The sequence below is a fragment of the Aplysia californica genome, unplaced genomic scaffold (genome assembly GCF_000002075.1).
Source record: "Aplysia californica isolate F4 #8 unplaced genomic scaffold, AplCal3.0 scaffold00192, whole genome shotgun sequence".
In the NCBI taxonomy this organism is placed as follows: Eukaryota; Metazoa; Mollusca; class Gastropoda; order Aplysiida; family Aplysiidae; genus Aplysia; species Aplysia californica.
The window spans coordinates 207,409-220,395 of NW_004797462.1; the positions used below are offsets into that span (position 1 = coordinate 207,409).

General features: G+C 39.9%; 1 protein-coding gene across 1 annotated transcript in view; it reads left to right on the forward strand.

Annotated features, from left to right (window-relative positions):
• Positions 1 to 12,987, forward strand: part of LOC101853555 (chitotriosidase-1-like) — a 33,796-nt gene that overhangs the window by 16,567 nt on the left and 4,242 nt on the right. Inside the window, exons 2-7 of the mRNA XM_035969890.1 lie at positions 4,213 to 4,326; positions 5,998 to 6,244; positions 10,605 to 10,740; positions 11,385 to 11,501; positions 11,860 to 11,984; positions 12,483 to 12,609. Coding sequence (XP_035825783.1) covers positions 4,213 to 4,326; positions 5,998 to 6,244; positions 10,605 to 10,740; positions 11,385 to 11,501; positions 11,860 to 11,984; positions 12,483 to 12,609 — 866 coding nt within the window. The remainder of the gene's footprint in view (positions 1 to 4,212; positions 4,327 to 5,997; positions 6,245 to 10,604; positions 10,741 to 11,384; positions 11,502 to 11,859; positions 11,985 to 12,482; positions 12,610 to 12,987) is intronic.

Here is a 12,987-nt window from a genome sequence, read left to right on the forward strand (position 1 = left end):
TGTAAGTTGTACACCTTTAATGTTCATATTCATACTTACTGCTGTTGCTGGAAAAGCAAAGAAGCTTCTATTTTTGCGTAAATAGATAATGCTGTTTTGCAGACAGGAAGTAGGTACGTGATACTGTGCGAAAATGGCGCTCGTCGGGTAATTGCGGCAAAACTGAGGAGAATTACCTCACTGTATCTTGCTTCCCGTTCCAGTAAACTTTAAAATGTTCATACATTTACAAATCTTATCCTGAATCTCCAATGCAATAACGTCGGAAAACGAACAAATAAAAAAGTAAGCATAAATGGATTTAAGTTGGGCACCGACTCGGCATTTCAGTGTTTTTCGGACGCAAATTCGTGGAATCTCCACAGCCCAAGCGTTTTCAAAACGTCGATGCTCCAGTCGTACCAAATCGATTATAATGTAGTTAAGTACATTTAAAAGTACATAAATTGATGTTTCTTTCAGTATATAATTGCTGTGCTAATTTTAACTCAAAGTGCATAAAATCCATAACAAAAAACTTTGAAAGTTTTTTCGAAAGGATTTTATCGAAATATTCGGCTGAAAATTTTGACTTGAAAGCTCTTCCACCTTACTATAAGAGTATGTAAACAGTGTTAGGACCATGTTGTGTCGATGTAAGCACCAATGCTTGGAAACTTTTATCGACTGAGCAAAAGCGAGACGAGAACTGGCTGGCGAGCGTCACGCCGGTGCGCCGCTCATAAGCTTGTGGTAATCTAGCTTTTAATATGTCGTATTCTACCACTTTTCTTAAACATCTTTTAACAATGAATCACAAGTAGTTAATTGGTTAGTAAATGTATTATATTCAAAAATAAATTCGCCTTATTCAAATTCGGGAACCCATTCCCACGATGAATGAATAGTGGATACAGGTCAACTTTACAAACCCCCTATTCCTTGTATTGATTTTTTAAATAAAAAACATTATTTTCATGATGAAACATAGCAATGTGTGTATTTTGTTTGTGGTTTTGTTTTGTCAGCAGTAAAATATAAAAAGTGCCCTCGGACAAATCAACCTTGGCCCATTCAAATTGCCTTACGGTGACATATATTTTAAATGAAACGTGTGAGATTTACTGCCGCAAGGAGAGTAGTAAGGAATAGTAGAAGATCAGGTTCCTAGAAGGCGTAGTTAGTTTAGTCAAAACCTGCTGAGTATTCTAATAATTGTTGGAACATAAGTCTTCTATTTTTCCATGGCAACATAGATCTGTTAATGCTGTGGACTTCGGACACAGCGAGATCAGATTCAACAAGAATTCAGCTTCAACCAGAAAAATAAAAATCCTTGTTTTTCCCCGCTTCTTTGTCTTTGTTTGAATTTAAATATAAATGCTTAGGTTCAAACAAGGTCAGAAAATTCCAACTCAGGCCGTGAAGAGACAGACAGACGGACAGATAGACAGATAGACAGAGAGAGAGAGAGAGAGAGAGAGAGAGAGAGAGAGAGAGAGAGAGAGAGAAAGAGAGAGAGGGGGGGGCGGGGTGTGTGTGTGAACGTTTGATGGCTTTAGTATGTGCTGTGGTTTAATTTTTTCAGAAAGTGGATTGTCCATACTGGAAGCTTGTGAGCAGCAGCTTTACACTTTTTGAATCTCATGTATTTTTTATATATTATGTGCCACAGATGCATGAATCATTTGTCTCCTTCAAGACAGATCCTCATCTTCTCCTTCAGTCATCACTGAAAACTGTTTTTAATTATGATATGATTATTTCATTTATGACGTGGCGTGCTGTCCCTGATTAATATTGTCACTAACAATCATTGGTCAAACCTTTATTACAAATGTAATTCAGTCTCTTGCTCAGGAGTCAGTCCTTGTTACAGAAAAACAGCTGCGTGAGATGTGGTAACGTTGATTAATCTTTCGGGAAACAAATAACGCACTTTCCCTTAAATAGTCTTGTAAAAGCTTTTTAATTAATTATGATCCATTCAGACGTAGGCCTATCGTTCCGCTGATTGTGTATAGAAACATGGACTATCAAATTTCGGTAGAAAAAAGATTCACCAAACCAGTAAAAGAAAATCTTAACCATATCAAGGAAATACAGACTCCTAAGCAAGAAACGAGGTAAAGCCTTGGAAAAGAATGCCAAAATGTGGTATTAGGCAATAGTTTGTTGAAAATCAAGAAAATAAAATACTTACTGTCCCAGACTCCTTACTGTCTTGACCGGCGTCTGTGATGTGGCAGTAAGGCGCTCCGCTGTCATACACAGGCGACCCGAGTTCAGTTCCTGGATGAGGAGAATATTTATCAATGATTTCGGTATTTCTACTGGGATGTTGTATCTCTCTCCGCTCGGTTTGGTCCTGACGGACGGAATCAAAACCTGTCTTCTAAAAGGATCTAATGTGTGTCCATGTTGCTTTTATAAGGAGAAATGAACCCCACCTAGGTGCAGTCAAACGATACTGATTACTATAGTATTCTTTCAATCATGCCCCAAACAATAAGAAGCAAAGTGACCAAATTTTAAATGTTATTATAATTCAGAGGAGAATCGAACCCATAACCTCCCGATCCAGATTAGAACCTAGAGACCAACGTATGCCATACCAAGGCCCTGCCCTTGGAGGATATCAAAGAAAACTGGAGGTTTCTCAGACAAATGTCCCCAAAAAGTCTTGTCCTGGCTTTTTAAACAACTTAATTTGGGTTGGTTTGGGGTTTTGTTTGATATTTTTGTAAACACAGAGAGGTCTTCTTATCAACAATTCTGGTCTAACAATTGATGACCTGCACATTGGGATATTTCACGTAGTACAGCTAAATTTCCACATGGGCAGATATAGCCCCCCCCCCCTCAAACCACCCTCCCCCTTTTTCCTCTTGAATAACCTTATACTTATAGTGTTGATAGGTGCGTTAAACCTTAACCATTGCACATGTTCACAGTATTGGCCTTCAGACAACGGGTCGACGACTTCTCCTAGCACTGGTTACATAATGTAAAATATTAGGCGAAAGAGCTGCAGGGATGTTAAATTTATTGAAGTCTCCTTCATGAATCGACAGGTAACAAAGTTTGAACCCACACCTCCCAGTAACCAGTGTAAATTAATGTACTGATAAAGGACAGTCAAAGCACTGTACTTTACATTCTAATCTAAAGCATTTTATGTATGAATCGACCAGGTAAAGATTCGAACCCAGTTTAAACCAGTCAGCTTTCGTTAAGATAGATCTATTAGTTTTAATATTATAACTCCCCGTCGTCCATAAATAGTCCAGGTCAATGAACCCAATGTGGGAAAAAGAAATGAATGGGTTTTTTAAAAGGAAAAGTGGTAAATTGTTAATATGCATTTAAACCAGGTGCTTTGCGCGTAAAATTTGCTATTTTTGAGGCGCTGATTACGAATATGACATTAGAATTTCTATCCAAACTCAAATTTTAATCTTTTTAGCTCCGGCGGGGCCTATTGCTCCCCATGCAGTCACGACCCGGCCCGGCTAAAATTGAGCAAGCGGCTTTCCAACCGACACGTTTTTTGTTGGGGGCGTGTCGTGTCGTGTCTGTTGACACAGCCAAACGGACTTTTCACTGATATTTTAGGAAATAAACGGTGCTCCTTTCAAATTACCGACTTTCCGAGAGACGGACGGAATCGGGTCGGTTGGTGTCCGTCGAGGTGGACACGGGCCCTTAGACCACTGAGACGTCTCCACGTTAGTCTCGAAAAGTACTCGCCCGTCTATTGAACTGTGCATTGCCCTTGAGGTTCAGCGTTCCAGCGTGGGCACACGCCACACGCAGCCCCGTTCGTTTACGCGTGGGGCATCACTGCCACGAACTCGACCCAATTTACGATGAACTCATGCCTATGTCGTATCACAGATACTCTTGTCTCAAACTCAAATGCGAATATCTGAAGGATGTGTGATAGAAACAATTGGCTATGTTTTATATACTTTAATAATGAAAAAAGGAATCGCACTAACTGGACCCGTATTTTTCTTGCTTTCAACAGGACTTGTCAGAAAGTCCAAAATTAGTGGAATCTGTTCATTTATAATTATTGACATGTATGTGAACATAATAGCCTATTGTGCAGTAGATCTATATTATCTGCGCATTTTTTTTTCATTTCAAGAACTCGGTAAATTTTAGTATCGAATTCCCCTAGTATTGTAATGCACATGGCAACAATTTGAAAAATAACTTGTCTAACAGCTTCAACGAATACATTCCCCAAGAATTATTCCTACTGTTCCTTATTGTTTCAGACGTTGCAAGCTTCAGCTCTCTGCATTCTGCTTGGGATTGCTCTGGCGGCCTGTCAAGCAGGTAAGTTAAAGTACAGGAGGCTTGTAGAACTTCACATTTCTTCCCCCAAGTGAGTTCTGTACTTCAGAGCCTTGCAACATAAATTAAAATCTAGCATTTCCACCCCCCCCCCCTTATTACACGTGTATTGTGTCAAGATTGCCCTGAAACTCATACCCAATCATCTTGTTTTAGGTACAGGGTGATCCCAAAAAAAATTTACAACTTGTTTTGTAAATATCTTCCCCCATACTGAAGTCTTGCGTTTCAGATTTGAACATAACGTTTGGAAGCCAAAAGGAAATTTTCTGATATGTATTTTACACAAGTCCATTGAATGGTTTTGCTGTATATAGCGCATTTTAAAAAAACAACCCATTTTCAACCTTGTCGCCATTTTCATAGCATGACGCACCAGTTCGCATTAGGCCTACCTCTAAAAGTTGCAACAATCGCGCCTTATTGCAAGCTACAGCAGTCTTAACAGGTCAACAGAAGTCTGCAGATGTTATTTTTCCCAAATTTTGTTTGCCTGCTGAGATCATGGCTACGTTTAGTAAAGAGGAGAGAGCTTTTTGTATTGAACATTATCTCTCCACAAACTCACCATCCCTGACATTTCGTTAGTTCTGCGCACGGCATGGAGAGAATGCTTAGGTGCCCTCAAAACCTTTGGCGTCATGAGTAGAGAAGTTCCGTCAGTTAAGATCTATAGCGAATTAGAACCAAAAAGTTCTTTAAAAAATGACCACTTCAGGTAGAACACACACCATGCACAGCCCTTTAAACGTCACCAGAGCTAGGCCGAGATGACATGGATCAGAGCATGGCAATGAGTTCATGATTCCTCGATTGTCTTGTAAAGAGGGATCATTTCCTCGATGACTTTTGATTTGGTGCGAAGCCCATTTTCACCCGGCGGGATATGTTATCTCCAAAAATGCTGCTTATTGGGCACCCCACTCTATTGTCTCTAGAAGCCACTTCTTAGTGAATATGTACAGTGTATGTGGCTTTAAAGACTCATGGTTGAGCAGATCTTTGTGTTAGGGTGCCACTGAACATTTCGAACGACGCGTTAAAAATGTGTCGAGTCCAAAGGAGGGAATGTGGAGCACTGCTTCTAGGAATTTCAGAATGAAATCATTAGGTTTTTAAAACTCTGTCTGTAAACGAAATTAAATATTGTTAAGATGTCACAGGGATGGAAAATTAATGTCAAAGAGAAAATAAAGAAGGTCAGCTAATCTTTTCACGACTACCTTTACAAGATTTTTAAACATTGGTGAACTTTTGCGTTTTTTGGGTGCTTTTTTTCTTTTAGCCGTTTCCGTTTTCAAAACATGTTTCTTCTTCGTGGATTTTATATCAAACAAATTCCTTTTGAATGAATTATGTCTGTTCCAAATTACAGCGTTCTAGAACAATTTTTGTGTGAGATATTTTTTTTTAAAAGTTGTAAAGTTTTTTTTGGATCACCCTGTATTGTATAACATACACATGTCACATTGATTTTAACATTAGAAAAAATAGGTCTTTAAACTTTCAAATTCTCCATGCCCCGATGATTTATAGAAATGTTTGATTTTGTTCTCTTATGTTGCCTCTGGCAAAATTGCAAATTAAAAAGTTAAATGTTGGAAATTTACCGAAAATATGACCCCGTTTTATTCTCCCCCTTGTTGCTTCCAGGTGCGTTCCGTGGATTTGCAGGAAACCGCCAAACCCGTAACGGGAGCAGGGGTTCTGATGAGAAAAAACAGCTAGTGTGCTACTACACTAACTGGGCCCAGTACCGGCCGGGCAAAGGCGTGTTCTTCCCCGAGGATATAGACGCGAACATGTGCACTCACATTCACTACGCCTTTGCCATTCTAGTGGACGGTCTTCTGGCTCCCTTCGAGTGGAACGATGACGACACCGAGTGGTCGGAGGGAATGTGAGTCATTTGTCCTTTGTACGTGGTGGGAGGGGATGTGGGGGTCGGTTGCCCTTTGTACGTGGTAGGGGATGTGTGGGTCCGTTGTCCTTTGTACGTGCTGAATGAAGAAAAAACAGAAACTATTTTATTTGGGAGTTTAAAAAACCTTAATGATTTTAAAAGAAGCCAGCTAGGCATATCCTTTTCCGACAAGGTTAAGAATCTAGGTATCTTTTTTAATTCAGATAGGTCCTTGAACAACCGAGTAAATCATGTTATTCGATGTATGTACCTTGATCTTAGGAGAATTAGTAAGATAAGGCACCTTATTTCAACCAATGTTGCATGCATGCTCTCTGTTTCTCTTGCCTAGTAAAAACTTGACTACTGTAATTCTGTTCAGCCTCGTATTTCGTGTGAACGAATGAGGAAATTGCAAGTGGCCCAAAATAACACCGCAGGAGTAGTGCTGAAGAAAAAGAAGAAAGATCCTGCATCAAAAAGGTTAAAAGCTCTGCATTGGCTTCCTGTTGATAAAAGAATCCAGTATAAAGTTTCTACCATCTGTTTTAAATGTCTTAATTAAAGATAAAGATACATCCTATTTATCTGAGCTTTTAACACTGTATGTACCATCTCGTCAGTTACGGTCATGAACAGATGCAACAAAATTCAAAGCCCCTAGAATAAAACTACGATCTTTTGGAGAGAAAAGTTTCTCATTTTTTGGCCCAAAAATCTTGGACACCTTGCCTCAGGATCTTAGAGAAACAACAACTTTTGGTAGGTTTTAGCGTTTGCTCAAGACTCATAATTTGTTCAATTGTTAGTTATAGTCAGTTATCAAGTTCTGATTTTTTAATATACATGTATCTACTTTTTTTTCACTGTTCTTTCGTGGATAATTAATGTATGGTTGTGAAAGTTTTTCTTAATGTGGTTAAACTGGTTTTTCTTGTTTCTGTGAATTTTTTTTCTTGTGTGATTGATTAAGTGATTGGTGTAAAGCGCTCAGAGCTTATACTAGTATGGGATAGAGCGCTATATAAATACAAACTAATATTACTATTATTACTGTGGTGGGAGGTGTGCGGGTCAGTTGTATTTTGTATAGCGTCGGGACTTGAGAGAACGGGATTTGCTTTTTCTACCGTTAAACTTTCCTCTGTATTTCTGGGATTCTCTCTTCACCACTCGGCCATTTTATCTTCTATCCTGGGTCTGCCTGTCGTAGGTTCTCTGTTTAAAAGAATGAGCTGTTCCCTTGGTTTGATTTTGGGGGTGGTTAGTCGAAAGTGTGCTTCATTTCAGTGTATTACCTATACTTTTATTTAGTATGGAAGCGTGGTAAAATCAGGTGCTCGTCAAAATATTCAAATAGAGAGGCAACCACAGCAAGCTGGCCCATAAAGGCTACTTCCTGATCTGGAGCGGAACACCTGAAAATGAGAGAGCCAAACATGGTGGAGATTTCATCATACACCCAGCCAAAATGGATAAAATCTATGAAATCAATCAGATCTCAGAGAGAATAGTGAGCCTAAAACTGATAGAGGGTGGCAAAACAACAACGTACATCGAAACATACGCTCCCTGTAACGACAGCTATACAGAGGAAGATAGACAATCATATTTCCAAGACCTGAGTGACCATATTAACGCCAGCAAGAACAAAGAAGATATATTTATCTTGGGAAATTTTAATGGCAGAGTTGGACGCAGAAGAACCCCCTGGGAAGAGTACTTGGGACACCACAACGATAAACATACAGACTGCAACAGCAATGGAGAAATGATACTAAACCTATGCGCTGAGCACAACATGATGATTACGAACACATTTTCCAACATAGACAAAGCCAAATCAAGACCTGGTACAAATGGAGTGACCGGAACCATGCATCACAAATTGATTTCATCCCGATGCACAGAAAACAAAGACATACAACCAAAGATTCGAGAGCGGTTCCAAACAACATCATCGACACGGACCACAGACCTGTGATACTTACTTTCACAACCAACAATGTAAAGCGAACAGAGAAGAACAGGGGGAAAACCTCAACTAACCTAAGAAAATTGGAAGAACCAGACATCAAGAAATCAGTCGAGACTGACATTACCAAGAAGTACTATAAACTGTCATCTGAGATCAAAGACATAGAAGACGAATGGCAAATATTTTTTTAAAAATCCCTGTCAGAAATACTGAAAAACAGTTGTGGCACCAAACGAATAGGTGGAAACAAAGGCAGAACAACATGCTGGTGGAATGATGAAATCAAAGAAGCAATTAGAATGAAAAAGAAGAAATTCAAGAAATGGCAGAAGTCAAAGGCCGAAGAAGACTATATAGAATACAGGAAAGCGAGAAGAGAGACCAGAAGAATCATCGAAACTGCTAAAGAAAATGCATGGAAAATATAAGGTGAGAAACTGACCAAAATCTGCAAGGAAATCCCAAGAGAATTTTATAAAGGTTTGAAGAGCATGCGGGTAAGGAAAGACCTATACAACCCGAGATGCATTATAAATGACAAAGAGGGAAATGCCATTCTCGGCAATCATGCAATTAAGAATAGATGAGAAAATTACTTCCAAGAACTACTCAACCCAGACGCTTGCCGCGGACAACAAGAAGAGTTCCAACCGTCATATGGAGATCAAACAGAACCACCAATACTTCCCAGTGAAATAGAAACGGCACTAAAGACCAGCCCCAAGAACAAATCCCCAGGACCAGATGACATCACAGTGGAAGCCATAAGAGCTTGTGGAAACACCCGTATACTGTGGCTGAGGCGAATATTCAACAGAGCCTGGGAGCAGCGAAGAAAATGCCCAGAAGACTGGCAGAAAGCCATAGTGATATCATTATGGGAAAAAGGCAACAAAAAAGGCGACTGCACAACACACAGAGGCATCTCATTGTTAAGCCACTCAGGAAAAATATACGTAAAGATACTAGAGCAGCGCGTACGACCTATTGTAGAGAGAAATCTGAGCAAAGCTCAGTTTGGATTCCGAGAGGGAAGAGGATGCACGGATGCTGTATTCTCATTACGACAGATATGCTAAAAAACAATCGAATACAAAAAAGAATCCAACATCGTCTTTATAGACCAGGAGAAGGCTTTTGACAGAGTAAGCCATGCAAAACTCTGGAAGGCACTCGAAAAGTAAGGCATCAGAGGACAAATGTTAGATAATGTCAGAGCTCTATATACCAAGAGCAGATGCTCAGTAAGAACAAAGGAAGGCAATAAAGACTGGTTCAAAGTAAGATCTGGAGTACGACAGGGATGCGTTCTCTCTCCCCTCCTCTTTATAATATATGTGGACACAATAACGCAAGACGGAAACCAAAGCCCAGAAAGCCTAAATGAATTTCTGTTCGCAGACGACCATTGTCTTATTCACAATGACCAACAAAGCCTCTAAAATCACACTACCAAACTCAGCTACAGCTGTGAGAAATTCAACATGAAAATAAGTACATCAAAAACAGAAGTTATGAAAGTGAGCTGAAACCATAGTCCCCTGAACATCCATGTCGTCAATAGTAAACAACTGAAACAGGTGATGGAGTTTAAATATCTTGGCAGCACTTTTTCTGAAAGCGGGTCCTTAGACAGAGAAATAGAAATGCGAACTCAAAAAGCCAACGCTGTCACCTACTAGCTCGCACCCCTCCTATCTCAACCAAACATATCCAGGGACACAAAGAGACAGCTTATCACCTCAATATTCATACCAACATTATGTTATCAGTGCCAGACCTGGACTTTAAGCAAAACCCATGAAAGTAAAATCACCGCATGCGAAATTAAATGTCTCCGCAAAACCCTTAACATCACCAGACGAGACAGGCAGAGAAATGAACAAGTAAGAGCAGCTATCGGCATTGAGTCCTGCCTGCGTTACATAGAAAGACAGAGGATAAAATGGTTTGGCCACCTGTTACGCATATCACCTGACCGCCAGCCTCGAGAGCCAACAACACCAAGCATTCAGGCTATAAAGGAAGAGGAAGGTCACGGAAAAAGTAGATCGAGGGTGTCAAAGAAAGCCTAAGAAAACATAACATCACAACTGAAAGAGCTGCGGAGCTGGTCTACCCTAGAAAACTGCATCTCCCCTCGACGCTTAACGGCAACAGAGGATGGAAAAGTAAAAGTAATAAGTAACCACCTTCTTCAATCGCAAATATCTCGACTTCTATTGAACCTAGATGGATATTATTTTGAACTAAATGTAAGGCAAATGAACAAGCTTTCAGAAGATATCAATAACTCCACCTACTCAAATTGACGAGCTCCTGATTCCACCACGTCGTGACACATATTAATTTCCAGGTACACTCGTTAACAATTTCCAGGTACACTCGAGTGAACAATCAAAAGCAGAAAAACCCTGCTCTGAAGACTATGCTGTCTCTGGGAGGCTGGAACATGGGAACCGAAACCTGGACTCTGATGGTGCAAGATGAATCATCGAGACAAAAATTCATTCAGGTGAGAACAAGTGGGGTTATCAGGCAGGTTTGAAGACGTGTATAATAGATTCCAATCTCCCTTCTCCATTGCAGCTTGTTCTCCAAAAACGTCTTCTCAATCAACGAGAAAACCGGCCGTATTCTAGTCTTCCTACATTACTTTCACGTGACCATGGACTCTAATGTACTCAATGTTGTTCGTGTTGAGCAAATGCTGGACTTCAGAAAACGCTAGAAGGGGTTCCTTGCCGTACATCCAACATTAGGTTCAGGTACTCCCAGTAAAGTTTGGGGGCTCCATTTAGATCTTCCAGATGTAACTTTTCATTGTCAGGAAAGGCTTTGGCCAAGTAAGAAAGATTTAGAGAGCATTAAATGTACCGTAGAAGACGGCGCAGTCTCGTGGGAATGAGAGGACGTAAAACGATTGGATTAAGTCCACATAGCTCGAGTATGAGATGCTGTCATATGTTAAATATCTGGATGGTTAATGGGTTGTTGCTCTAGTCGTATGCTACACCATTTTATAATATATAGGATCTAAACTTAACACTATAAATATTGTCGTCCACTTGGGTAACCTTTCAAATTTTCGGGAACACAATTCTAGCGAATTCTTCATAATAGAACGCTTTGAAGGTCAGTTTTACTTGTTCCTTTCAGAACGCCATCCCCTTTCTGCGGAAGAGGAACTTTGATGGTCTGGATCTGAACTGGGAGTACCCAGGCTCAAGAGGCAGCCCTCCAGAGGATAAGGCCAAGTTCACCTTACTGGTTCAGGTTGGTCGTGCTCGTGTTTTTTTCTCCCTTCCTGCACTGTCTGACCATTTTCATGCCGATGTGCTTCTCTTTACTCGAATTCAAAAATATATTCCTTAACATTAAATTGATTTCCCCGGTGGGTTTGGAGGTAATGTACACACGCCACAACCAGTAGGAACCGGAATCCAGATCTCCAAAGGGGAAATTTTATAACCAATTGCTAGACAGGCCGAAAGTAGCAAATCTGGTTTTGGGACTTAAAATGGTCGGTAGTATAGAAGAAAGAATATTCCGATCCTGTGTTAGTGTCGTCGAAAAAATCTACTCAAGGTGTTTAATAAACATATACATTAATCCATCAAATTGGGTTTTCCAGGAGCTGTTGATCGCCTTCAAAATTGATTCCAGGTTATCCGATAAACCACGCCTTCTCCTGTCTGCTGCTGTGAGTGCAAGCAAGTCCACTATTGACAGCGGATACGAAGTAGCCCTCATTTCAAAGTGAGATCTCTACTTTTCTTTTAAATCTTGTATTTTCAAGGGAAGTATGTGCTTGGAGGTTACGCTGCGGTCTACATGAAATGCGGTATATCGTAGCAACGTAATGAAATTATAACTTTACTTTTTTAACGCAATGCTTTATGGAAATTCTGTGCTCTGCTTCTTTCATACAGGCTTATAAACTATGAACTTAAGCTTTGCACGTTTATAACAGCAACAACTGTTTCGAGTCCATGCTACAGAAAATTTCTCAGCAAATTTTTAATTATCTGAATGGTAAGTTTCTACGCCACATTTCATTTATTCAGAATGCTGCCTTGGTGTTGTATGTAACTGGTACAAACAACTCTTAGTGTGTAGCTGTAATGTATATGGTATAAAAAACACTTGGTGTTACATGTAAAATTGCTGGTACAAATTCTCTTTGTCTTGCTTGTAATGCAACTATAGACTTATTGTTGACTATGACTTATTGTCAACTAATGGAACGTTGTCCAGGGAACTGGACTACCTCGTCCTAATGACCTACGACTTCTTCGGTGCCTGGAACCCTGTGACGGGACATAATAGTCCTCTCTACATGGCAAGGGGTTCAACCTCGGAACTTAACCAGTACTCTAACGTGGTGAGTAGAATTATGTAGAAATCTAGTGACTTTTAAATTCACAACTATGTGAATTATCTATAACACGATTGAACTTAGCCATATCTTTCTTACTTGTGTTAAAACTTGAAAATACACGTACGTTTCTTATTTTAAGAAATTCTAAATGTTTATGATATTGGACTTCCACGTTGTCTCTATTTTTGTAAATAACAGACAGTGCAGGGGCTGTATGTAAACGTTTTATGTACTTGCTTGACAAGTTGTGTATAGTGCCGTTAAAAATGTCAACTGGATTATTCCTGTATCTTCGCTGTTGTGTAGGAGATTTCGAGTTTTTTTCTCCCCCTCGGGCCTGAAATACACACACACACACACACACACACACACACACACACA